Raw genomic sequence first — 27,753 nt, 5'->3', positions numbered from 1 at the left:
TCTCCAGGTGGTAGTTCTTCCTAATGCTTCGACCTTTCATGCTGTGGTGACTCCCAACCATAGATTACTCTGTGGCTATGTCATAATGGTAATTTCACTGCTGTTGCGACTTATGTAAATATCAGACATGCTGATGCCTTTAGGCTTCCTCTGTAAAAATGTCATCCATGCCAAGCTGAGGACTGCTGCTCTAGCCCCACGCTGGTGCTTTTATTTTGAAACACTGAATCATATGCTTCTCTGAAAAGTTTAATGGACCATGTACATCATATTCTTTTTTAAAAACTTGAAGAATTTCTAACCTCTGATTACATTTAGACCTGTGAATTTTGGGTAAATGATGTGATCTGTATGTACTTTCGGAAAGTTTATAAACTTACCAAATTCTCTTCTTTCTAATGTTATGATTTCAGGATCATCATCGTAAATACCTAATTTTAAAAGTGGATAAAAATCATAAAATTAGAATTTTATTAAAACAAATCACTACATAAAAGATTATTCACTCTTGCTTAGTTATAAAAAAATCAGATAGTTACACTAAATTTCAAACTTGAAAACTACCCATTAAATTAAGAGGAAAGCCAACAGTAACTATGAGACCACCAATCTCAGTTTCAAGACTGACAGTGCTCTCCCTGGGGAGGTGACTAGGTTCCTAACCACCTTCTCCCATTACATATGAAATACCTATTTTGTTTGGTTACATTTAAAAATAAACACAAACTCATTAGAAGTTGTAAAATGGGGTGGAGAACTAGTAATTAAGAATAGTGGCTGCTCTTCCAAAGGTCCTGAGTTCAATTCCCAGCAACTACATGGTGGCTCACAACCACCTGTAATGGGATCTGATGCCCCCTTCTGGTGTGTCTGAAGACAGTGACAGTGTGCTCATATACATAAAAATAAATAAATCTTTAAAAAAACATAAGAAGTTGCAAAAGCAGCACAAATTCTTACGTGCCTTTCACCTAACTCCTCCAGAAGATGGCATGCTATTTAGCCTACGGTAGCACTTTAAAACATGCTATACTGCTTAGAACCCTATGACTATACCATCTGCAGAAGTAGATATTTAAAAGTATAAGTTTTATTTACTGTGGTTAAACTCAATGTGAGAAAATTCCTCATTACTACTGAAATATCCACGTAACATTAACAATGTCTACAGTACAAATAGCACATTTTCTTCTACAGAGGCCACTTGTAAATAAATATTTCCGACTTTATAGGACACAGTTTCTGTGGTGTATTTTTAGTTTTGTTTTTAAACACAAATACTCAATTCTGCCCTTATGGTTTTATAGAAGTCATAGATCATATATAACAAATGAGTTGAAGTGTATTCCAATAAGCTATTTAAGCAAGTAGCAAACCAGGTCTAGCTGGAGAAAGTCAGCAGGTAATATATTTAAGTATTTTCTCTGTTCTGATATAAAAGCACGCCAGATCTTAGCCTGCACTGGAAGCTAACTAGTGACAACAGGAAACACTGGCTCTGTGACCACATTCCTGATGTGACTTCTATCTTCTTTTTCTCCTTCCCTTCTTTCCTTTGTGGCCCCTTCTCTTGATTTTCTTGTTTATTCCTGTCACCATGTAAAATCACCATCAACAATGGTGCCACACAAGGACGGTGTTTCTACCAGACACTGCCGTTATACTTAAAAAACGAAAAGCTTCAATAGTCAACTTCTAATGAAACATACAGCACAGAACACTGTTAAAGTAACAGGAACCATACAGAAGAAGGTCAAGTATAATCTGATCAATATACTCGCCTATATGTACAGCAATTTCTGAGTACCAGCCAGCCCACTTACCTTCTCAACTCCAGAGTAAATTAGAAAACACGAATCAAACTAAATAGCAGAACTAACTTTTCTTTTACTCATACTAAGAAACTCTTCAGGTTGGAAGACAGCTTGGAGGGAGAGAGCTCGGGTGAGGGAGGAGACACCCCAGACCTCGGGAGTAACGTCGCCTTACCGAAATCGTAACGGTAGTAGCTCCAGCTCTCATACTGGCCTCCTTGATTATCTTCAAGTCCCTTTTCTCCATATTTGTCATACTTTTTCCGTAGATCTTCATCTTTGAGTACTTCATATGCTCTATTTATTTTTAAAAAGTCACCATGTGCATTTGGGTTATTCTGTTAAAAAAATAGGAGATACAATAGTTACTTCAACTGCCCAATTTGGATCTTTTTAGAAATATAGCTTTAATTGATCCCAGAGATTCCTGGATACTAGAAACCAGCAGAAAGCACAGGGCAGTGCAATGGACATGAATCATCAAGATGGAAAAAGGAAGTCCTTCTAAGGAAGTGGAGTTTCAAAAAGGAAAAGCTTGATAGTGCTGGCAACAGTTTCCCATTTCTATAGAAAGTATCCACATAAGATCAATGGGTAAAGATCAGTAATTCTCTCTAAAAAATGCTGAAAAAATGCAACAAAGAAAAAAGCTAACTACTCCAAAATGTGTTACTTCTGTAACAACTGCAATGCTTAAGTAAGAAATCAGCTTATTAAATAAGAAGTAATACCAAGATAATTCAAAACTGGACTGAAAATGTTACTTTTTTACTGTATAACAGAACTGACTTCTGGAAATCACACTTAGAAATCTTAACACAAAAACTTTAAAAACAAGAACAAGTCTTTAAATATGATACAGATCTCTGAGAAAGACAGTTAAGAGTTTATATGCTCAGCATTACATATTTGAACAAACTAATTTCATTTATAAATTTCTACTTCAAAAATGATCTCCACCATGTCCTCTCATATCACAAGCAAAAATCAATAAAAAAATTATAAAAAATTAATGAAAATACCATTAACATTCAAAATAAATCTGATTTTCAAGATTCTTGGGTACACAATCAAATATTTACAACTGGAAATCCATTTGGAGCATTCAAGTTTTCATTTATAAATCTGTCAGTCAAGAGTCTGAGTGGTGCATGGAAAACCAGAGTGAAAGGTACTGCTGTCATCTGCAGGACACGAGTTCTGAGGGAGATCTCTCCCGTTCCTCACCCCCTGTAGTATGAGATGAAGACCACTTCACAGACAGGCCTTGGGGTGAGTGTCTCTACTTCTGCTAGAAGTCAGTTTACAGAGAACAGCTAACTGTGTATTTGATCCCGACAGGATCACCGACTCTGCTTCCCCTGGTGTTATCAGATGGATTATTAGTTTCAGGTGGTGGGGAGTCAAACCCATGAACCTGGTGCATGCTAGGTAAGGGCTCTACTTCTGAATTATACCTACAATTCCCAAATTATAATTTTGGACATTATGCTTAAGCATTTCAAATGCTTATTTAAAAGTAATTAAAAGAGAAACATGGCAAAGTATATAGCTATTTAAAAGAGAAATTTAACCTACCGGGTTTTTATCAGGATGTAACTTCAGTGCTAATTTCTTAAAGGCTTGTCTTATTTCTCTACTGCTTGCAGTTTTAGATACTCCAAGTAAACTGTAAAAATTCTGATCTGTGCCTAATACAATGACCACATACAGTATCAGAAGACAGAGACTTATCCTCTTCACGTCTCTGATAAAGTCATTTTTGTTTAGCCAGACTCCCATTCTCTTTCTTCTGCAAGTTCTGACTTATGTGAACATCAAGATACAATGCTGGGTCCGGTGGTTATAATATACACATAAGAGAATCTCTGTCCACATTACTTCAACGGCCAATCAAGCATCTCCAGACACAGCTCAGAAATGTTAACCTAAAGAGAGCAGACCAGGCAGTTAAAATACTTTTCAAACTGAACATCTATATCACCATTTTCCAAGTGACACAGTCAATCTCCACTGAAGGTCACATCACTGTGAGTGAACGGCTTTGAACACCTATCCTCTAGGACCCTTGCCTCTATATTGGTAATGAGTGGCTGTAGCCTACCTTACAAGAAACACACACAGAGAGAGACAGACTGACAAACAGAGACAGAGACAAAAGTGCTCTCTCTGGTCAACAAGGCACTACCAGGTTAAGAATTAGCAGTAACCCTTCTTTAATACCTCTTCCCTTTCCGCTCCTTCCATGCCTGGAGAGCTGCTCAATTTCCTTTCTTTAAATCTAATCTCATTTGTAGAGAATGCCTTTGAAGGAAATAAAAGCAAACATAAAGTTTCCCCAAGAGGGTTGTACCTTTCACATAGCCGGTTAAGAACATCAGTATAAAAATAGGTAACTTTAAAAAGCAGGTCACAAGTTTTCTAGAGTGTTAGCACCAAGATTAGTTATTTTATAATAAAAAATAAACAATAATGGCAAATCAGTGCAATTTCACTCTAACGCTGTCTGGAGTAAACAAAAATAGGAAAAACAAAAGAAACAAAACAAAGAAGAGAACCAGGTACGCTGGAGGGGAAAACCCTAGCATTTAACCTTACAACCAAACTAGTATTCTTTAATATCTTAAAATGCTTTGGGGAAAACAGATCCAACTTCCCTAACACCCTCGGTTTCAACTGTCTTCATTTAAGTCCAGTTATGTCTCTAAGTATTCCTCCTTACCTGGGAACAGGCCTCACCTCACTTCTAACTCCCCCTTTTCATTTCCCCTTTGTAAAATATACTGATAGGAAAACAGAAATATCCAGGCTGACAAACATCAGGAAAAAAACAAAAAAACAAACGAAGAACAAATCTCAATGAGGACTTTGGGATAAAGTGTCCCTCGGCTTAGAATGGGTTTCTCAGGCAGCCCGGGGCCAGTGAGGCTGTAGGTAGACACAATGTTAATGATGGGTGCTGCCATCGCCCCAGTGCGGGATGGGGGACCGGCGGCAGACAGAGGGAGCGGGGCTAGCAAGCGTCTGAGGTCACAGGTCGGACCCGGGAGAACCCGAGTGAGAGCAGAAGAGAGCAGCACCGAGGCGGAGGGATGCGGTCAAGCGCCCTCCCTCCCTGAAGTCCCCGCGGTGGTGGAGCCCGGCCCGCGCCCACCTCGGCGTCCTCAGCTACTGCCCCATCCTCAGGCTGCCGAGCTCGGGACCCGGCGGGAGCAGACGCCGCCAGCGAACGCGCGCAGCAGCAATTCTGCCGCTCCCGTCGCGCCGGCGGGGCGGGGCCTGGCGCGGGGCATTGTGGGAAAGGCGTGGAACGGGGTTGGGGGGGCAACGAGAAGGCCAGACCGCCGCCGGCGGGGTGGGACCGTTTAGGCTGACGTGGCCTTCAGTGCGGCGGCGGTGGCGGCCGCCAGTCCCGCTCCTAGCCAGAGATAGGGGAAAAGATCCCGCAGCGGGGCCCACAGGCATTTCGCAGCCGTAATCAACCGCTAGCGGAAGGAGGAGTGGGAGGCCCGCCTTTTCCGGTTCCGTTGCCAGGGCGACGGGAAAACCCGGGTGGAGAGATCCGGCTTGCGAGTCTTCTCAGGAGGTTTGGTTAAAGGGTGGGTATCCTTGAAAGGGCAGATTTGGCAGAAAGTGGAGAGCTCGCCTGAAATGACCCCGTTTGCAAGGAGCAGGACAGAATAATAATATAAAAACCTTTCTAGGAATAAAATTATTCGCAACCTTTGTATACCAACAAACATGAAGCATTCTACAGGATTTCTGGGTTTGTGAATCTGCCTTCTGATCTTTTCTTCTCTTTTTCACTCGATTTGATACAGAAACTGCATTTTTTGAGTCATGACACCTTGACCATTGAAATAAACACACTTAAAGTCCCTGAAAGAGGAAATGATGGAAGTTGATGGCCGTAACTTAAAATAAGTAGAAATTGGTAATGAGTCTGGGTAGTAAGCCAGAGATATCAGTTAATAATTTTATGGCTGTAGGACCGGTTACTAAACCAACATAAAGAAACGGAAGTATAACGAACAAAGGCAGAAATATCAAAAAACAGCCTGAAGTAGCAGCTGTTAGCCTGTACCAGGAACTGGATGCGTTGACTCAGTCCTGCAGATAACCTCAGAAGATGCGGCTGATTATCACACACACATTTCCAAATGGATGAGTAAAGGGGTCACTAAATATCGAGGAAGATGAGATTGACACTTGCAGCCTAGTTCATTATGCCACAGTGAACCAAAACTGCCCAGAATAAATCTAAAAGCAAAACAGAACTGAAGAATCAAGTGGAAGCTAATAGGTTTTCGTCACCATTGTGACTACATTTCTACTTTATCTTTTAGATGATAAGGAAGCTTCTTACAGCTTTGTTGTGAGGCACTGGAGCTGCATCTGACATCATTTGCAAGTCCTGAAGGGACGGCACAGAGAAGACATGCTTAGGGAAGAGAGAGCAGGGAGAAAACAGGCTGCACGTGGCAAGTGATTTAAAGCACCATGGAAACCATTTTCTCTGGAATACGTCCTGGTGGGGAACATGAGCAAAGACTAACTGCCCCCAAGAAATTGGATAATGGAGGGACATCAGCCTGTTAGTTACTCAAAACTGCCTGTAATTAGGAAGGAAAAATACACAGTGAAACAACAAACAACACAGACAGAGAGGACCACCACCAGCTCTCAGCTGATTTTAAGAGGTTTTATGGCTCAGTGGTTAAGATTACTGGCTGCTCTCCTTGAGTTTAATTCCTAACACCTACATGGCAGCCCACAACTATTTGAAACAGCAGTTCCAGAGGATCCGGTGCTGCTCTTGTTCAGACACGTAGGCAGGCAGCAGGCAGGACGCCAGTGCACAGGAAAATAAATTAATCTTTGAAAATAAATTTAACCCCTCCCCTTTTCCCGATGGGAAGCTGAAGAGTTTTAACTGATGAAAATGTTTTGTGTAAGGATACTTGGCTTAATTTGAAAATGATCTCAAAGTTACAAGGAATTAAATGTGTAGTGCAAAAGATTGTTTTTCCTCAATAGTTTGGAAGTAAGTTGACTTCTCCCATGACCTCCTGAAACTAGTGTGCACTTTTTTCATAGATGGAGTGCTTTCTTTTATAAGTACAAGTACAACCTTCAAAAACGGGAAGCTACTGTCAACACATTATCTAGTTATATCTAGCCCACAAACGTAAGATTCCATTGGGTCACCCCCCGCCCCAAATTATCAGCAAGATTTCCCAGTAGGAGGATCTAGTAAGGAGCTTTTCCCCCCCTGTTTAGCACAATAGCGTTTTAGACTTCCTTAATGAGAAATGTTTTCCGTAGATTTCAAGGTCTTAAACTGTATAGAGTACAGGCCAGCTGTGTTATAGATAACGTCCTGTTTTTACTTGACTGCAGATTTACGCTGTGTACATTTGACAGACATGTAATAAATGGCATTATCGTTGTGTACATTTGACAGACATGTATTAAATGGCATATTCTCAGTCTCTCGTCAGATGCCCTCACATTGTTACTTCTCCCAGTATTGGTAGTGTTAGATAACTTGATTATGAAGATCTCTGTGATTTTTTTCCCACCTAAGATTATATTTTGTCTTTATTTAAAAAAATGTCCTTTGTGGGGAGCTCCTTGGAGAAATAAATTCTCCCTGTCAAGCTTTCAATTCACTCATTATATCCTTATAGATGCATGGATTCCTGTTTCATGAAATTAATCAAACCTGTTATTCTCCTTCATTTAGACATTTAAGTAGTTTTATATCTGCTCCATTGAAACTTGTAGCAGTCGGTTTTTGTGCCATCTTGCCAGCTTCATCCTTCTTTAAGATTAGATGCTTTAGCACACAGTAGGAGCTTTAGTACACATTAGGAGCTTTAGTATACAGTTGGATTTTCCAGGTCATTCAGGACTCTTCCTGGTTTGGCACTGACAGGAGCTATTTCTCCAAGAAATCTTGGTGACGTTGAAGATGGAATTTGATGACAAGATCTAAGGCTTGTTCCTTAGTACTGTCCTACTCATTGTTTCTGAGGAGGCAGAGGCGGTGACACTTGTTTATACTCATATTCATGTTTATGTTTATAAAGCTATTAGAGACCATATACTCATGTTAAGGTGCATAGAATTATCATGTTATGCCAATGCTTCCAAACCTCAATGTAATTCTATGTGATACAGATTTTATTCATTCTATGTAATTTTCCCCTTTGCAAACCTGTAGCCTTTTTTGTTGATGGCGAAAGTCCTGGTTTCCCTTATCCTTGAGATCTCTATTCATTTGCTGCCCCTGTTACTCGTTTCCCTTCACTCGATTGGGCCTCCCTTCGATATGCAGCCAGGATTCCCTATAATATTCAGAATAGCTCCCTTGAAAGATGCTTTATTCAATCCATTCGGGTCTAACCTGCACTAGGCTATAAGCTTGCAATGGCACTTTCTTCATGATAAAAGTGACAAGATGGAGTGACTCAGAATCCCTGTCCCTCATACTGGTGACTCTCCTTAGGTCCACTGATTTATGACCCTGCACGGCCTCATTTAATGGAGTTTGGTGGTTTGAATTACTTTGGGTGAGATTGTTTAAATTTTTAAGAGATTATTTTATTTTATGTATATGAATGTTGCCTGTGCATATCTGTGTACATCACACGGGTACCAGATGCTCGTGGAGGTCAGATCCTCTGAGACTGGAATTATGAATTATTGTGAGCCTCCATGTGGGTGTTGGGGTTTAAACCCAGATCCTCTGCAAGAACAAGTATTCTCTTTTTTATTGTTGGATATTTTCTGTATTTACATTTCAGATGTTATCTCCTTTCTGCCAATCCCATCCCCTCTCCCCCTCCCATTGCCTCCATAAAGGTGCTCCCTCTCCCAATCCCCCTCTCCCACCTCAGCACCTTGACATTCCCCTTCACTGGACCAAAAGCCTCTCCTCTCATTGATGCCAGAGAATGCCATCTTCTGCTGCCATCTGGGCCATGAGTCTTTCTTTATGCAAACTCATTGGTTGGTGTTTTAGTCCCTGGGAGCTGTGGGTTTGGTTAGTTGATAATTTTGTTCTTCCCATGGGGTTATAGACCTTTCCACCTCCTTCAGTCCTTTCTCTAGGTCCTTCATTGGGGTCCTCGTGTCCAGTTCGATGGTTAGCTGCAAGCATCCTCCTCTGCATCAAAGCCTCTGAGGAGGCGTCCATGTCATGTTCCTGCCAGGAAGCACTACTTGGCACCAGCAATAGTGCTTGGGTTTAGTGGCTGCTTATGGGGTGGATCCCCAGGTGAGGCTGGATGATCTTTTCTCCAATCCCTGCTTCTCTATTTGTCCCTTTATTTCCTCCTGAGAATGTTTTAAGAACAAGTACTCTTAACTACTATGCCATCTCTCCAGCACCAGAGCATTTAAAGAAATCAACTATTTTAGCTACAGTGTGAAGAACATATTTAAGGAGAGGCGTGGTTGATCAAGGACAATCATGATGCAGGAGATTGGTGAGTTAGTCCAGATGGTAGATAATGAGTCGGTGCAAATACATGAAGACGTGATTGAATGGAACTATCTTGCTTTGTGGTTACGCGTCTATAGAATCTTAAATAATGGAAGCAGAGAAAAGTGGTTCTCAGGTATGAAGGAGGCGCGTGGGTCCAGGGGAACAAATACCAGCCAAAAAATGGGCTTATCTTAGGGACATAATGTAATGTTGATTATAGTTACTGTATTATATATATGTATGGATATATATATGGATATATATGTATATCTTAAACTTAAGAGTAGATTTTTGTGTTCTCACATATATGTGCCTAGTAACTGTGACTGTTAATGATGGATATGTTAATGTTAACTTATTCAGCTATAGTAATTAGTGCACTATATATATAATTTTAAGTTTTGTTTTATATATTAGATTTTATATATGAACATGTTAATTGACTCAGCTAAGGTAATAGGTGTACTGCATATATAATATATAAATGCATATATAAATTTAATTATTGTATATAGTAAATGTATACAATATAATTTTATACACACATATATATACACACACATAATGCACATAAATATTTAATTTGCATCTGTACTGACTCGTCTGTCATCTGGACCAAATTCATCGCTCTTTGACAGTTGTCCCCCATCACTCTCCTTAAATATCTGCATATATTTATATATATTTATATGTAAATGATGTAAAATTTTATTATAGATTTCCTATATTTAATTTTTTCATTGGAAGAAAAATGATATAGATGGTTTGGTAATAGATTGGTCATGATGAGGAAGGGTATTTGAAGACATATCTCTATTTTAGATAATTAAAAAGAAGAATACTCACTTTAGTGAGACCAAGACATTCATTGTCTGAGTGTAAATATCACATGTCAACATCATAACTCCACCATTTATGCACACAGGAGACACACTATCACAAGGGGATTGTTCCCTTTAATGTTTAGTTTCATCTGGGGAACTAAGTATCATTCAAGAGTAAGTATGTTTCTTCTGTAGACATTTTCTGTGTGCTACAGAAAGTGCACAGTAGAAAGAAATAAAGTGTATCTGACCACTTTATCTTTTACTTTTACACTATTGGCTGGTCTACAGTACTGATTCTTTGAGGTCAGAAATTTGGTTTTATTTCTTCCCCCAATGCCTCATTGGAAGAGAGCTTGGCATCTATTCAACACATGCATTAGCATGGAATGAAGAATCAATATTTGGTTTGTACTAAGAGGAAGAATAGCCCTTTGTCTTTAAAGCTATGGTTTGGGGCTGGGTAAAGCGCACATTCGCAGGGCAAAGATAAATGACAAATGAGCAACGGAAACACTGTGGTCTATACGGTGGATTTTAAGGTGACGTGCTCAGAGACTTAGAGGAAAGTATCTGGAGTTCTAATAAAAAGAGTTCCTTAAAGTATCTGAACATTCAGAGTTGGGTCCATTCTTGAGTCATGACCCCTCTTCCTTCTACTCACAGGAAGACTTTGAATGACTTACCCAGAGTCACTCAAAGGGATGGAATGGGAGTGCAGTCTTGTGTCATCTGCCCTCTTATTGTGAAATGACAATTATGGCTAAAACTGCATATAGCTCATTTGTCTCAGTTACTATCTAAAACATGTCACCTCCATGAATACATTTAATTATTGCCACAACCCTCCCAGGTAAGCACTGTTATTGGCAACTCTTTTCAAAATATAAGTTTATTTCTTGTTTTTAATTATTGTGTGTGTGCTTGTGTACCTGTGCTCAGACATGTGCAGGTGACCTCAGGGGACAAACGTCAAGGCTCCCCAGAGCTGCTGGAGTCAGGCAGCTGTGAACCACCCAGCACTGGTTGTGATAATGCAACTCAGTCGGTCAGAGCAGTGAGTCTGAGCCATCAGGTATGCAGTGAGTGCTTACTGGCTGAGCCTGCCCTCCAGACACTGTTGCCAATTCTACTTAGAAGGAAACCAGAGCAAAGAGGAGGGAGGGTAAGCCTCTTGCACTCATCACACAGTTGTGATAAACTTTGGATTCCAACACAAGTAACACAGTAGTACAAGACAAAATTTGGAAGGCAAAGGAGTCTGGACAAAGTTCGAAGGAGACAAGGCCTAAGGTCCCAAAGTCCTGACCCTGTGGAGCTGTATAGAGCTCACCACTCCAGAAACAAGCTTTGATGTTTGCTATGTGTTGTGTCCAGGGAAATGTAGTAAAGGCTAAATGTCTGGTGTTTTATTGGAGCTAGACACAAAATCATCCTCTCCTTAGCAGCTATCGATGCCCTGGAGTCCCAGAAGGAAAGTAGGTATTCAGCTCAAACCACCTTGTGTAGTTTATCCAGTATTATCATACAAAGTAAGTTATATAACTTGGGAGGAAACTATTGACCAGCTAAACTTCTGGATGGCAGCCAAAGGCCAACCCTTCAAGAACAAGTCCCAGAGCAGCTGTCCTGCTTGCTGTGATAACACTTGACTGTGTGGCTAAAGCCACCTCTGCCCTCTCACCAGTTGGATGGGACACAGAGCCAGCACCTTCTGCCATGGGTTCAGGGATGACATGAGCTTTGAGATCTCAAAGAACGGTTGTCTGCTAGGCAGGAGGAGGATGTGTCAGACTTAGAAAACTAATTATTGACATTGTTGCAGTAAATATTAAAAATAAAAAATGGTTCATCTCTTTACCAGCTCTGAGGTCTCACTCCTCAGGCCCGGCTTTAGGTCAGAGCCCCATGCACCTCTGGTGCCCGGTCTAAGCCACCACACCCAACTTGTCTGTGCAACTCCCTTCCCTTGGCAGTTTACTACCACCTGTTCTCCGCCTCTGTCCCGGGGTATTTCTGTACCCCCAAATCCCACACAAACACAACTCTATAGCCCGATAGCTTTTCATACAGGTTTATATATTCAACTCTCAACCCACAAACCCTCTATACAACAAGATTGTATCAAATAGACAAAGATACAAACTGCCCTTCTATATGAGATATTAGACCTGTAAAATCCTTAATATTGATAGCTTTTTAACACAAGTAAATCCCACCTGGGTATAGCTGGTCTTTGGGAAACTCCATGTTGCCAAGATCTCTAACCTCCATTCTCTGACCTCCTCAGACCTCTCCGCCCTTCCCACCTACCTCACTCCATCCAGTCACTGGCTTTCCTTTATTTTACTAATTAAAATGGGAAAGTTCAGCTGGAGTCACTAGCCTGCCCTTCTTGGGGAAGTAAAATTAACATTAAAATACAAACAGCTTCAAGGAAAATCTACATGACATAGCACCTTTTTTTGTTTTTTGTTTTTCAATTTTATTGGTTATTCTCTGCATTTACATTTCAAATAGTATTGGGGGGGGGCCGCACTCCCCTCCATCCTCACCCTCAACTTGCTTCCTTGAAGGTCCTCCCTCTCTCAATCACTCTCTTCACCTAAGTGCCTTGGCTGATGATGATATTGTTCTTTCCATGAGGGTGCAAATCTTTCAGCTCTTTCAGTTCTTTCCCTAGTTCTTTCAGTCAGTGTATTTATTCATATTAAAATAATTAAAATAGTTATGTGCCTAGAGAAGTTTTGGGAAAATAGTACAGAGAGCTCCTCTGAGGATCCTCTCCAGTTTTTCATGGCTATGACCTATAACTATGAACCAGGTTGAAGCAGAAAACTGACATTGGCACATAGCTTCTATCTTTCTTTATATTTAGCAAGCATATAGTTGTGTGTAACCATTACAGCCACCATGCCAAACCATCTCAGCACAGGTCTCCTATGTACATGTTACCTGTGCTTGACCCCTTCCCCCACCCCCACCTCTGGAAGAATGACTATTTTTCCATCTTTACAATATCATCATTGAGAATGTTATTTAAAACTACTATGTTACCTTTTACAATTTCTTCGTGCTCAGCAGAAAACCTTTGCAATTGACCTACATTTTGTAGGTTCATTATTTTCTAACAACATCACAGAACATATACATACATAGTTTGTTTAACTTGCCTCCTATTAACTTGCCTCCTTAATTGCTTCTAGTTTAGGACTGTGCCAAATAGTATTGCTTTGAACATTTGTATGTAGGATGCAGAACGTGTTTATGTGTGCACAGGTTTTTATGTCTCTGGAATAATTGGCTGATTATATGGTAAATGCACAATTAGTTTTTAAAAGAAAAGTAGTGAACAATTCTCTGAGTGGCTATACCAATTTGAATTTTCACAGGTGATCAATGAGATTCCTGTTATAGAACTGTGGTCTGATGACAGAACTATCATGATTCAGTATTGCTTTCTCAAGAACAAATAAATTTGCATTCTGCCCAGGATTGATGGTGGTAAAAGACCTTTGGAGTTTCTGATGGCAATGTATCCCAGTCACCTGAAACAGACTGTGAGGAGGGACTATGACACATTCTGGAGAAAGTGCTTAGAAAAAAATGCTACACAGGACAAAAGCCCTGGAAGTTACTAGTTTCTGACTCAGAACAGGTTTAGGGGAACATGCAAATGTGAAATAGTCATAAAACAGAGGGCAAACGGGGCAAAAGGAACAAACTGAAAATATTGTGCTTTTATGGACAGGAGAGCAGCTATGAATAGATTTACTTCTAAAGACCTGAAGGAAGCCAATTCAAAATAAGATGTAAAAGGGCTACACACTATGCCGTAAGACAGTATGATACAGGACCACACCATATGGGTATCATCACCCCAATCAAGGTTCTCACTGGGACAGAATCAAGAGGACAGACAAACAGACATGAGAATATTTGTTAGAGGAACTATCTCATATAATTATGGAGAGGTATGAGTGCTCATAACTACCCACCTATATGTTAGATACCTTCCCAAGGAAAAGCAAGTCTTAATTGCATCAAAACACACAAGGGTTACTTTTAGATGTCAACTTGATGAGATTAACAGATACTTAGGCAATGGGTGACAGATTTTGTTGGGGTGTTCTTTAAGGATGTTATCAGAGAAGACTGTTGCTAGATAGCTCGATCTAAGTCCTAAAGGCTCAGAACCGGGGAAGCTGGAGGTCTGAAGAGTGCACAGAAGCACTGGAGTGTACATGCAGGAGTTGTGCTGTCTATGGGCAGAGGGGTGTGTGTCTGCAGTTTCAGTTTCACAAGGGAGAGAGAATAGATCTTTCACTTATTCTACCCAGGTCCTCAGTTCACTGGACAGCACCCATCTTTAACAGAGAGCAGCCTTCCTCCACCCCAGCAGACTCATGTGGCAGTCTTCTTTGAAAACATCCTTTCACCAAAAACAAAAGCTGCCTCTAGTTTCCCAAGTATTTGTTGATCTCATCAAGTTGACGCTCGAAAGTAATAATTACATGTATTTTGATACAATTAAGAATTAATTATTTTTCCGGGTTGGAGAGATGAATCAGTGGTTAAAAGCACTGAATGCTCTTACCAAGGTCCTGAGATCACATCTCAGCAAACACATGGTGGCTCACAACCATCTGTAATGAGATCTGATGCCCTCTTCTGGTGTGTCTGAAGACAATTACAGTGCACTTATATATAATAAATAGTCTTCAAAGAAAAATTTTTTTTGTGAACAAGTTAACAAATTAAAAAATCAGATAAGAGGAAATTGAGAAATTAAGCACAATTCAAAGGACTTAAAATATATGTTGGAAATATTCAAAGGAGTAAAGAGGGGTGAAAGTTTCTGGCGCACCTGCCTTCCTAGGAGATCTGGAATCTGAAGATCTGCTGAGCTCCATGGAAATCAACCAAGGCTAGGGTGTACTTGAAGAATTCAAGCTTTTAAGGATGCTCAGGTGATAGTTTAAGCATCATATGCAATATCTTCAACCATGGGGCTTACTTAGATCCAGCTTCCTCATTCATTCCAGAGAAGAACTAGCATTTTTTCTCATCCAAACCCCATAGTGCAAGGGACAACCCGCATTTTCTGAGTCTCATGTCAAGTCCTATAGAGGCTTGGCTCCACACCATGGGATAATAGGTAACAACATGCACACATACTTTTCTCAGGATAGTGTGGATTGATGTTAAGGTGAAACATGATTGGACAGTGGAGAGGTAGGTGGGGAAAGAGGCTGGAGGATCAGAAGAAGAGGCAGGAGGAGGAAATTCCAGAGGCAACATGGAAGTAGATGTTTCTCTTGGCGTATCTCTAGCTCGATAAGGTTGTTATGCTCATTTCTAAGGGTTTCTATGGGTCTAATTCATCTTTTCTGGATGGGAAGTTTATATCTTTGTTTGCTGGTTGAAAGCTTATTATGTAGAAGGTTTGTGGATTGAGAATTTAACATATAAACCTGTTTGATAAGTTAATGGAGGTGAGTCATGTTTTTACCCAGTAATGGAGAAAAGGAACACGCTGGGGTGGTCATATCCTCCCAGGACAAAGCAACAGGGGTGGTGGAGTGAACTACGCCTGAGTTCTTAGAGGTGGCCTGGGGTGCCAAGATAGATTCCCACAGTGCCTGATGGACCGGCGAGGGAACCGGCATGCAGGGATAAAAGGTTAAGCCACCTTTTAATATTTACTGCAACAGGATAGTTCAACTTATTGCTTGTAATTCTGACCATGAGGCATGCACTTAACAACTTATACAAAAGCCAGGGTATGTAGGACAGCCTACCAGGTTGCATAGATCAGAGACCAATGTTGAAGTAGGAAAATTCACTTATCAGGTATCTGGGCCAGCACACTAACTAGCACAAATAAAAAACCAGTGGCTGAAGCTGGACAATTCAAGTAGGACAGCATGCTCAAATCCAAGTTTGAGATGAATTAGTTACTGTCAGCTTGTAGGAACTACTCTTTAAAAGCCCCACAATTCTTAAGCAGTAAAGTTAACTAAGAATGTCAAGACACATCATCAGTCTTTTGTGTTAACACTAAGGTTTTAGAAGCAGAAACAGATCAACATAGCAGAACATCAAGGACTTCTAGATAATGTAAAGCCAAAGAAATGGACCACCTCTTTAAGTCACTGTCTCTATCCAGAGAATTCATGTTGTCATGTAACCAGGGTGTTTACTGTTTTGCCCACCATATGGAGTATGACAATGAGGTTGTTTGTAGGACACCATGTAGCTATACAATGAGTACTGAAGACTCCTGTGGGTTGAAGTCAAGGTGATACATGATTGTACGGTAGAGAGTGGGGTGCAATGTTTTTGTAAGGCAGGAGGGAGGAGGGAGTAAGCAGAATCAACATTGAGCCGGCGAAAGAGGACCCAGGTAATCTTAATTGACGATAGGTAGATGTCGCGCGCCCCACATCCCGCCAGCAGGAATAGGCGTGCAACAACAGGATTCTTCTGCGAACAGCCTTTATTGTACAATACTCTGAGCAGGGGATACCCCTGAGCAGGGGACTTCTCTGAGCAGGGGACTTCTCCACGTGGGAGAGAAATGCATTGCTTATATATGCCCAGGAGACTCGTGTCGCTCCCTGATTGGTGCGCCCTCCACTAACTCAATAGTATGCCCCGAGAGCGGGCTATGACGTATGTGGCGCATGTGCTCTAAGTCTCTTGGCTGGGCAACAGCTCTGTTTGCTGAGTTCTCGGCGGGAAGCCGGCGCCATGTTTGGGTGTGGCACAAACGGCTCTCTACAGGTAGATATGAATATTTTCAAGGGTTTCTGTAGGTCAATTTGTCTTATTTAGGTGGGCAGTTTATATCTTTGTCAACTGGCTGTAAGCTTATTGTGTGGATGTACTGTGGACTGGGAATTAACATATAAATCTGTTTGATAAATTATTGATTTTCAAGTCATGATTTTACCGGGCTGTGGAGAATATGAGCAAAGTTGCTGGCTGGCATGGAGACAGGTGGGAGGGGGTGTCTTGAGAACCACGTGGTAGAGAAAGAGACTAGGCCTAGGCACAGAGCTCCACCCCGGAGCGGCTCCCTCGGAGTGAGAACTCTGCACCAGGTGACAACATGTGGGATTGGTAGCTGCAGAGTCATTTTTTAAATTTTTACTGCACCAGATTCCAGATTTCTTAATTACTGTATGTAACTCTTAGGCTTTTAGTCATCTTTAGAGCTCTCTAGAGGCCAGCTTCTATTGTGTAGACGCTGGAGACAAAGGGCTTGCTTTGCTTGCAATCGGGAGTTCAGTAACTGGGAAGGAAAAGTGATGCTGTTTTAGACCGCTGACCATTTCTGGGAAAACTTTCTTTAGAAATACTGGGATAGTGTCTTAGGGATTTTTTTTTTCCTGTAAAGAGATACTGTGACCATGGCAACTCTTATAAAGGAAAACATTTAACTGTAGCTGGTTTACAGTTTCAGAGGTTTAGTCCATTATCATCATGGTGGAAACCATGACAGCATGTAGGCAGACATAGTGCTGGAGGAGCCTGGAAAAGTTCTACATCTTGATCTGTAGGCAGAAGAATGAGATTGTGTGCCACACTGGGCAGCTTGACACAGGAGACCTCAAAGCCCACCTCCACAGTAACACACTTCCTCCAACAAGGCCTCACTCCCTATGGGCTAGCACTTAAGTCTGTGGGGGTCATTCCTATTCAAACCATTGCAGGTGGTATTTCAAATCTGCGTATGTAGTCACATGCAGCACAAATGGGAATATCCATGTACCTGCCGTTTAGGATTGAAGTTTAGTCCAAGAAGCTGCGGGTGCCAGACATTATTCTGTAGGCTGCACTGATGATGTCAAATGGTTTTGTTAAGATGGTGGCTCCAGGTGTTGGGAATCTAAACATGACCCATGAATAGAACATGCCAGATAATTTCCAGGGTATGAGTTCTCGATATGCATGAAAGCACAGGAGTTTGTAGATGAGATTCAAGCTAGATATTCTCTTCTTCTTGAATAGCTGTTGTCAAATTCCAACACTCCAGGAGAAGAGCACGGCCAGCCCACTACTGTATTTAGTTCTTTAGAAGATGCAATCATATGGAACATTCCCATGGTTAGAGCTGCTTTGGAAATGGGCTTCAGTAGAAGCCTGGTAATAAGGACAGGTCAGTGTCCAATCCTGACTACACAGTTACTGATATTGTGTCAGCTCCCTAAAGCTGAAAGAGAAGGAAAAAGACACTGAAGGATGGCATAAGGAAGGTTCTCAGCCTTCCTAATTCTGTGACCTTTTAATGCAGTTCCTTGTGTTGTGGTGACTCCCAACCATACAATTATTTTTGCTACTACTTCATAACTAATTTTACTACTGTTACAGATTATAATATCTGTGTTTTCCAATGGTCTTAGGCAACTACGGTGAAAGGGTCATTTGACCCCAAATGGTTGTGACCCACAGATTAAGAGGATATCTGGACACCCCAGAAGTAAATAGCATTGCCTCTTCAGCAGTTCTTTGAAGGGAGCAGAGAAGGCACTGGGTAAGTGAAGTCCAGAGTGAATGCGTTGGTGACGTCGATAGGCACAGCCATGTCAAGGACGCTGGAGCCTCATACCCATGGAGGAAATGGCGAGGCTCTCCAGAGTGAGGCTCGCAGCCTTCTTCTGGTCCATGTGTAAGTGTTGGTAGAATGTGCAGAAAACGTCCATCACAACTCCTCCAACCTTATGCTTGTAGCCTGAAGATTTTGTATCCCCCACAGAGATTAGCTAATATCCAGCCACATACCATAATCCTTGCCTCCTTGTTTATCTGTGTGCAATAACTCACCCCCCCCCGCCCCGTTTAGTTATATGTAATAATCCTGTCTCTCAGTTCAACTGTATACAATATTCACGCTGAGCTCCCAGGACACTGCAGCTTCTTCATCAGAGACCACAGTTCACTCAACCCCTTGCTTTTCTGTTTGTTTGTCTGTCTGACTGTCTGTCTATGTTTGGCTTTTCTTTATTTTCTCACTAGCCTAGTAAAGACTCATTCCTGGATATGGAACAATGGATTTATGCATGGATGTGGCATGGTGGATACTGGCTACGGGGAACTTTCATTGGTCAGAAGACGATACTCCCCAGAGAAGTGTTTAGGCAGGTAAAAGAATTTAACAAGGCAACAGGAAGAAACAGAAGCCACTAAAGGCCTAAGGATAGAGGAACAAATAAAGAAATAGAAGGGCGTGCAAATCTAACTGTTGTGCCAGAGGCTGGCAGTAGTTACATACTAAGAGTTAGAACCTAATTATATATTAAGAAGTAAAATCTAGCTGGGTGGTGGTGGCACACAATTTAAACTCAGAAGCACAGGCAGGTGGATCTCTATAAATTTTAGGTCAGCTTGGTCTACAGTTGACCAACTAGTAACTATAAGTTACCTGGTAAGTGCCAGGACAGCTAGGGCTACAGAGAGAAACTGTGTCACAAAAGAACAAAACTAACCTACTAACCAACCAACTAACCAACCAGCCAGCCAACCAACCAACCAACCAACCAACCAAACAAACAAACAAACAAATAAGAGGTAGAATCTAGAGACAGGTAGTTAAAATTTAGGAGATAAGCAAGTAAACCATAGAGAAGACAGCTGTATGTTGATGTGCTGAGAGAAGAGTTGGGAACCTCAGAGGTGATGTGAAGTCACTGCAAGTCAAAGTTTCCTGTATGTTCAGGAGTTTGCTTCTGACTTCCAAGAAAGGGGCGATGATGAAGTTAGCAACTAGAAATAAATAAAAGAAAGAGAAGGAGGACTGAGGGGATGCTGTCTTTTATTTGTTTATTTTTGCTCTGGGTTTAACTCCTTCCATGTTACATTTAAAGAAACAAGCAGCAGGCAAGATGACAGGGTGTGGAGGTAGATGACGGCTCTTATGAACACCAAACCAAGTAATGCCACGATGACATGTGACAAGCACTGTTGCTCCTCCTGTCACTGCTGTGGCCACACACGCACACTATAGCTCCTCAGCCTGAACCTCCTCTACAGTAAATGGGTTAACATTAAATATGGAATAGTACCTTTCATGAAGCACAGTTATTAATTCCAGGGCAAGCAGAACATGAGCATACTAGTTGAAGAACCAAGAATTGGTTCTTCATTCAGATGGCTTCAAGTGACCAACAATACATTAAATATCACTTTTTTATTTATGAGAGAAATAGATGAACAGTCTTCTTGATTATACTTCTGCAGATGGGGCATTTTATTAGGGATAGAATACATTTTTTGCAGACTACCTGATAACCACAGGGAATGAATAGAAACCTTTGTCTATACACGCCTTAGAAGTTTTTTTCTTGGGGTAACACTATCCAAACAAGTGAAAGATCTGTATGACAATAACTTCAAGTCTCTCAAGAAAGAAACTGAAGAAGATCTCAGAAAATGGAGAGCTCTCCCATGGTCATGTATTGGCAGAATTAACATAGTAAAAATGGTCATTCTACCAAAGGTGATCTACAGATTCAATGCAATCTCCATCAAAATGCCAACACAATTCTTCAAAGACATGGAAAAAGCAATTCTCAAATTCATTTGGAAAGTCAAAAAACCCAGAATAGTGAAAACAATTCTTAATAATGAAGGAACTGCTGGGGAAATCACCATCCCTGACCGCAAGCTCTACTACAGAGCAAACATGATAAAAATTGCATGGTATTGGTACAGAGACAGACAGGTTGATCAATGGAGCAGATTTGAAGAAACAGAAATAAAATGACACACTTTTGCACATTTGATCTTTGACAAAGAATCCAAAAATATGCAATTAAAAAAGAATGCATCTTCAATAAGTTGTGCTGGTCTAACTGGTGTCTGTATGTAGAAAAATGAAAATAGACCCATATTTGTCACCTTGTGCATAGCTCAAGTCCAAGTGGATCAAGGACCTCAACATAAAACCAGATACACTGACTCTAATAGAAGAGAAAGTGGGAATGAGCCTGGAACTCATTGGCACAGGGGAAAATTTCCTAAAGAGAACTCCATGGCTCTTGCTCTAAGATCAAGAATTGATAAATGGGACCTCATGAAACTGGAAAACTTCTGTATGACAAAGGACACTGTCAATAAGACAAATGGGCAACCTACAGAGTGGAAAAAAAATAACTTCGTTAACCCCACATCCAAAAAAGGGCTAATATCCAAAATATATAAAATACTCAAGAAGCTAACCACCAAAAACAAAACGAAACAAAACGAAACAAAACAAAACAAAAACCAAAAACCAAAAACAAAACAAAACAAAACAAACAAACAAAAAAAAAACAAACAACCCAATCAAAAAACTGAGGTTTAGAACTAAACTGAAAATTCACAACAGAGGAATCTCGAATTGCTGAGAAGCAGCTTATGAAATGGTCAAAGTCCTTTGTGATCAGAAAAATGCAAATCAAAACAACCCTGGGATTCCACCTTACACCAGTCAGAATGGCTAAGATCAAACCTCAGCTGACAACACATGTTGTCAAGAAAGTGAGAAAGAGGAACACTCCTCCATTGCTGGTGGGATTTTAAACTGGTACAGCCACTCTGGAAATCAGTCTGGAGGTTCCTCAGAAGATTGGAAATAGATCTACCTGAAGGCCCAGCTCTACCAACTCTTGGGAATATACCCAAAAGATACCCCACCATGCCACAGGGGCATGTTTATAACGGCCTTATTTGTGATAGCCAGAAGCTGGAAACAACCCAGATGTCCCAAGATCGAAGAATGGATACAGAAAATGTATCCAAACAAACAAAACAAAACAAAACAAAACCCCCCAAAAGTTCACTCTCCTTGTAATCTCCTCAGCCATTCTTCCAACAACACACCTGAAGCATCTTCTGTTGGAATCTACTTAATTTTCTTCTCCACAGTAACTTTTCATGTCACGTGGTCAATTTCTGTCACATGGTTTTGGAAGATGTTGCCAGCAGCATTTCCTTTAACTAAAATGATGTCAATCAGTTCCCTTGTTTGTAAAGGGATCGGTGCTCCTTTTTTGATAATGCCATGTTCCTGTTTGGGAATTTACTGACCTCTAGAAGATTGTGCAGGGTAGGAGGAGACACACCAAGTTTTGAAAGAAGGCCACTCTGTTCCGATTACTGACAAGTGACTTTAGGCCAGTGGTTCTCAACCTGTGCGGTCACATATCTGATATCCTGCATATCAGATATTTACTTTATGATTCATAACAGTAGCAAAATCACAGTTATGCAGTAGCAAAAGAATTTTACATTTGGGAGTTAGTGTAACATGAGGAACTACGTTAAAGGGTCACAGCATTAGGAAAGTTGAGAACCACTGCTGTAGACAGACACTAAAGCACCTTTCATGGTCCAGCCACTAGTAAACAGGGCCTCCTAGTACAGACCTGATGTCTAATCCATGCACCATATGTTTGCAGAACGTAGGGTGTGCGTGAACAGGTCCCTGAGGAAGTCAACTTCACTGCCCTATTGGCTGACCAGCTGTGCCTGCCCAATGTTATACCTGTCATATCCTTAAGGATCAGTTCTTAGGGGCCATTTAGCAATTCAGAAAATTAGGCACAGGAATGTACCTGGAAGAGAATAAATGTCAGGTAGGACTCCGATTCTATTGGACTTAACTGATCTTCTTTTTAAATTCTTACTACTTAAGAGGTTTAAGAAGTTTGAGACATGCTTTCTTTTCTAGTATAAATGTTTCTAAACATTCTTCCAGTATTTCTTTTTACTTATTCAAAGCAAATATTTTCTGATTTTTATTGTGTTCCTTCTTGGCCCCTGGGTTTAAATGCCCCATGGGACAATTTAGCACCTTCCCCCAGGTTTGTTATGGGACATAAAGGGCATTGGATTATTACACAGTGGGAACAGTGCCTGGCAAAATTAATACAATATAATAAGCATAATTATAACATGCTATATACCAGCTATTCATTAGCAAATTACCATTGTTTTTCTTCATTATGTTTAAAGAAGAAACTTGAAATTATTTCTCTAGTACAAACGTTGGGGACACGTAGGTGATACGAGCTGATTCTGAATGGTCCATTGTCCCCATTTGTGAGAAATTAGCTTTGCTGGAGAGCCCAGGCTTCCCCATATTGCTAGCACACAATTGGTCTTTGATTTAGCAGACTTTGGATGAGAGTGATTCTCTATTTGTCTTTTGCGACCGCTGCTTGCTTTAGCAGTCATGCGCTTTAATACTGTGTGGTCAGAACAAGGTGATAAACAAGAACATGGGCAGGCTATAAAAACTGCACCAAGGCCCTGGCTGCCCAGTGACTGTCTTTTCCACGCATAGGCATGCGCATGGAAGCCAGAGGAGAAAACTGCTCTATCATTCTCCTTCTCGATCCCATGAGACAATTTCTTACAGAATACCTGAGTAGGATGGCGACCAGCAGGCTTCTCGTTTCTGTGGCGCTCTTTACCCCACAGACCTAACACAGCACGAGGGGTATAGGCAGGCATGACCACGGGTGGCTTTTCACACCGGTGCTAGGGGTTTGAACTCGGCTCTTTTCGATTACACAGCAAGTGATCTTGCCTGTTGAGCCATCTTCCTAATCTTTCCGTTTTGTCTCCTTCCTCTACGTTACTCTACGTTATCAAACATGAAGCAGGGCTGGATGTGCTGTTGCCGAATCAATACAATCAAAGGTAATATTGAATGGAAATTTCAAGCATAGACGAACCCCTGAAAAGTCAGTGCTGAGTGGAGAGTCTACATGAAATTGAGAGCATTGTCTTCCGATAGTAGGGAAGGTGGGACTCAAGGGAGTCCAGGATAAAAGGCGCTTCCAGCCTTTAACACTGCACCACTGTTCCTGCCTCAACAGGGACCCAGCGATGGTTTCCTTTGGCCTAGTTTGGTTAGTTCTGGGCCCATGTGAGCAAGAAGTGATTTTCCGTTCATTTTGTGACACTTTTTCTCTCCTTTAAGTTTTTCAGTGGAAGATTCTGGGCTGCGACATGTGTTTAGCATTGTTGCAGAACAGAGTCAGAATACTTAGTGTTCCTGGTATACTCAGTTCTATTTACATTTTAGGAAAAGCAGACCTATTTTTTCCCCTCATATATTTTCACAAAAGGTCAGAATTCTCCAAGCTAAAATATCTCTGATTATAATTCAGATCATTTATGAAAAAGAGAGACTGGTTAAGACTTTTCTCACAGAATGGGACGATAAGACTGTGGTGACTTAAAACCACTGGGCAGGACCTTGCTGGATGAGATCCCCACAGTCTTAGGTAAAGGACATTGTCTCGCGTATTAAGCCACTGAGATGAATTTGGCTGTTCCAGCTCCGCTTTGATAATCAGTGTAAGTATATGGACAAGTTCGTGCCATAAAGTTTCATCTCCATTTCATATCCAAAGCCTTAAAAATTAATGGGTGTTCTTACAGAAAGTGCTCGGTGTGATTCTCCTGTCTGAAAGGTCGGAAGGGAGATGGGGTAATCTGCACAAATCCAAAGTAAGCCATGCACGTCTCCGTGTTTAACTTACTCATTTTGTTTCTGACGTGAAAGGACTTGAATTTAGTGTGCTCACATCAGCGGAGTGGGAGATAACACCATCTGCTCCCTTAACAGGTAATGTTAAATCTCACCAGAAAATCAACATGACATGTGAATTGTAAGTCAATAGCACATTTAACTTAGCACATTACTTATAATGACCTAATAAAGGGTTGTCTCCATAGCTTTTATAATTATGATGAGTCAGGCAATGTGTTCCTATTTGCTCTGAACCCTTATATTAATTCATTGCAGACAGTTAATGGTGTGAATCTGGGTACGTGTCCGCTCCCTCACTGAACTGTAATCAGTTAGCACCCCCCCCCCCCATGTATCACTGGTCTTTCACTAGAAGTGGTACAGAGCTTGGCATATCACAAGTACCCAATAAATACACTTGCAATTCAACTATTCAGGACACAAGCTGAAAAATTTCCTCATAATTTAAATTTTATATTAGTGTTTTTTGGGAAGAATCTAGAATTTGGAACCACAAATTTAGCTATTTCATTAGATTAATAAAAAAACTAAAAAAGAAAAAAAAGAGATATTCTTGGGAAGAAGGTTTAGAGATCAAAATCAGTTTCTGCTCTTTCTGAGGACCCAAGTACTATTCCCAGCAGACAGTGTCAGGTGACTCACAGCCTGCTTTAACTCCAGCTACAAGTGATCTGACATCTTGTTTTGGCCTCCATATCCCACACAGATATACATATGATGAAAAATAAAATAAAATAAAAATTATATTTAAATGAAACACAGTGGCAAGAATCATCTAGACAACGAATAGAATTGATTTTATTTGCATTTCTGGGTCAATTAATTTTGCTGAATAAAAGTTCTGGCATTTTCTTATATACTCTGGAGACCATGTTTTTTTCTCTACTAATTGTGAAGACCTGGCAGGTCTTGATCAAGACCTGACCTTGTCTTGATCCTCATCTAGTTGACAGGCATTGCCAAATGTCTGTATTCCTTGCAAACAAGAAGTCTCAATGCCAAACACACTGTGTCCTCACCTTCTTCTGCATGAGTGTATTTAGAGATGAAATCAGTTGGGAATGAGCATTAAGGTCCACTTTAAGGGACTATAAAGTTGAAACCAGGAAGTCTTGTTCTCTTGCCTGGGTGATGGGGTAGGTTATGTAATCATTCTACAAAAATATTGGGCCTGAATAAAAGCAATATTTTCATGATTAGAATAGTCAATAAAAGAAAAGATAGACAAGCAAAATATATTTCTACTCATCTTCTCCATATAATTACTATTAGATTTTTATGCCTAGATTTAGGTTTTTTTTAAATTTATAAGAATATTGAAAGATTATCTTTCTGCTTTCCATTTAAAATTACAACACATCCCAGATGTTCTAATCCTTATGAATATGTGCCCAATAATCTACAGTATAATATATAAGTATAATATATATGTATACATACATACATTTCACTAAATGGATTTATACAGTTTAACTAGTTGCTGTAAAGTGTTTTCCAGGTTTTGAAGCTTGTTTAAACTTTTCTTTGCTAATATAAATAAAAATGCGAGTGTAAATACAGTTTTGCTAATGTACCAGTGTTTGCTATTTCAGATTTCTTACTTTTTTACACACAGACATATAAACAGTATAATAGATTCCCAGGAGCCTAACTTCAGAGCTCAAGAGCCCAAAGATTATTTTTTTGTACGATAATTTTTAGTAGGAGGTAGAGAATCTCTTTCTGCCCATAAAACATAATTATTACTTTTAAGGTCATAAAGATGTGTTTTTTTCCCCTTTGGCAAACAGTGGGCAAACAGAATGGTTGGGTGGACACAGGTGCTCACCACAAAGTCTGGCACCTCGATGGCAGAGCAGTCTGGAACATTTTGTATGCTTATGTCCCATGTGAATGTCTTCTTTGGTGATGTATCTGTTAATGATTATGGACTATGCTAAAGTTGGATTATTGGTTTTCTCATTGTTGACTTTTAAGAATTATTTATATTATTTTAGATTTTAGATAATTATTCTCAATGCCTTGCATTTCCCCCTCCATTCTGGTTTGTCTCAATATCTCAGCAATATCTTCCATAGAATAAGACTGAAAAAGAAATTTAGAATATCACCTACATTTACTAGGCCCTGCCACATCCATGTGCAGATGTCCTTCCCGAGGAGTGTGTGCAGATCACTGTTGACGGGGTCATGGTGGCTTCTTCCTTCTGCTTTGTGGCTGTCAGTTCGTCTCAGCGCTTGGCCTCTCAACATGAGCACATTGCAGATTTACACCTTCCCCACACCCACTGCCTCTCAGAGCCTGAGCTCCGAGGTAACAGTGATATGAGCACATGTCTTTCCTTGAGCAGAGTTATGTTTGAAATTGAAGACTCTCCAGGGCTGGAGCAATGGTTCAGTGGCTCAGAGCACTGACTCACTGGCTGCTCTTCCAGAAGACCTGGCTTTGATTCCCTGCTCACACATGGTGGCCGACAATGGTCCATAATTCCAGTTTGAGAGGATGCTCTCCCCTCTTCTGGTCTTTAAGGGTATCAGATACACATGTGTTGCAGACATACATGCAGGAAAACCACCCAAACACATAAAGTAAAACTAAACAATAACAACAAACCCCCAAACCAAACCAAACCAAACCAAACCAAACCAAACCAAAAACAAATCAAAACAAAAACCCCCAAACCAACCAACCAACCAACCAATCAACCAGAACCCAAAGCTTTGTCCCCATGGCTACAAGAACTATTTCCTTACCTGTCTTGGAAGTACAATGGGGAGGAAGGGGATGGGGAACAACGGATGGTCTTGAAAAATCTGCTCAGGCACAGAAATGACCCAGAATGAAAAACATTAATTTTAATGAGTTTCGGGTCCCGGACATGTCTACATTGACTCTGGCTATTAGCTTTCCCAGTATTAGTTTTCCTCCTCAAATGCTGGCTTTCATAATTTCTGCCTGCAACTTCCCGTTATGGTGAGCTGTGACTTTCTGAATTTGTATGTCAGTCACTTGGGGCAGCACCTTGCTCTGTGGCCTCACTCTTTCCAGATCTGCCAGGAGCTGTGGACTCCCGGT

At 40.7% G+C, this 27,753-nt stretch overlaps 1 protein-coding gene across 1 annotated transcript in view; it reads right to left on the bottom strand.

Annotated features, from left to right (window-relative positions):
• Window positions 1–5,087, bottom strand: part of DNAJC10 (DnaJ heat shock protein family (Hsp40) member C10) — a 36,327-nt gene extending 31,240 nt beyond the window's left edge. Inside the window, exons 1-4 of the mRNA XM_080927143.1 lie at window positions 4,969–5,087; window positions 3,393–3,742; window positions 1,990–2,152; window positions 381–431 (exon numbers count right to left, since the gene is read on the bottom strand). Coding sequence (XP_080783269.1) covers window positions 381–431; window positions 1,990–2,152; window positions 3,393–3,596 — 418 coding nt within the window. The 5' untranslated portion in view covers window positions 3,597–3,742; window positions 4,969–5,087. The remainder of the gene's footprint in view (window positions 1–380; window positions 432–1,989; window positions 2,153–3,392; window positions 3,743–4,968) is intronic.
• Between the last annotated feature and the right edge of the window lie 22,666 nt (window positions 5,088–27,753).

Source organism: Micromys minutus (assembly GCF_963924665.1).
Source record: "Micromys minutus genome assembly, chromosome: 13".
Classification (NCBI taxonomy): Eukaryota; Metazoa; Chordata; class Mammalia; order Rodentia; family Muridae; genus Micromys; species Micromys minutus.
The sequence above is the reverse complement of the archived record's forward strand: the minus strand, read 5'-3'. Positions and strand labels throughout refer to the sequence as shown.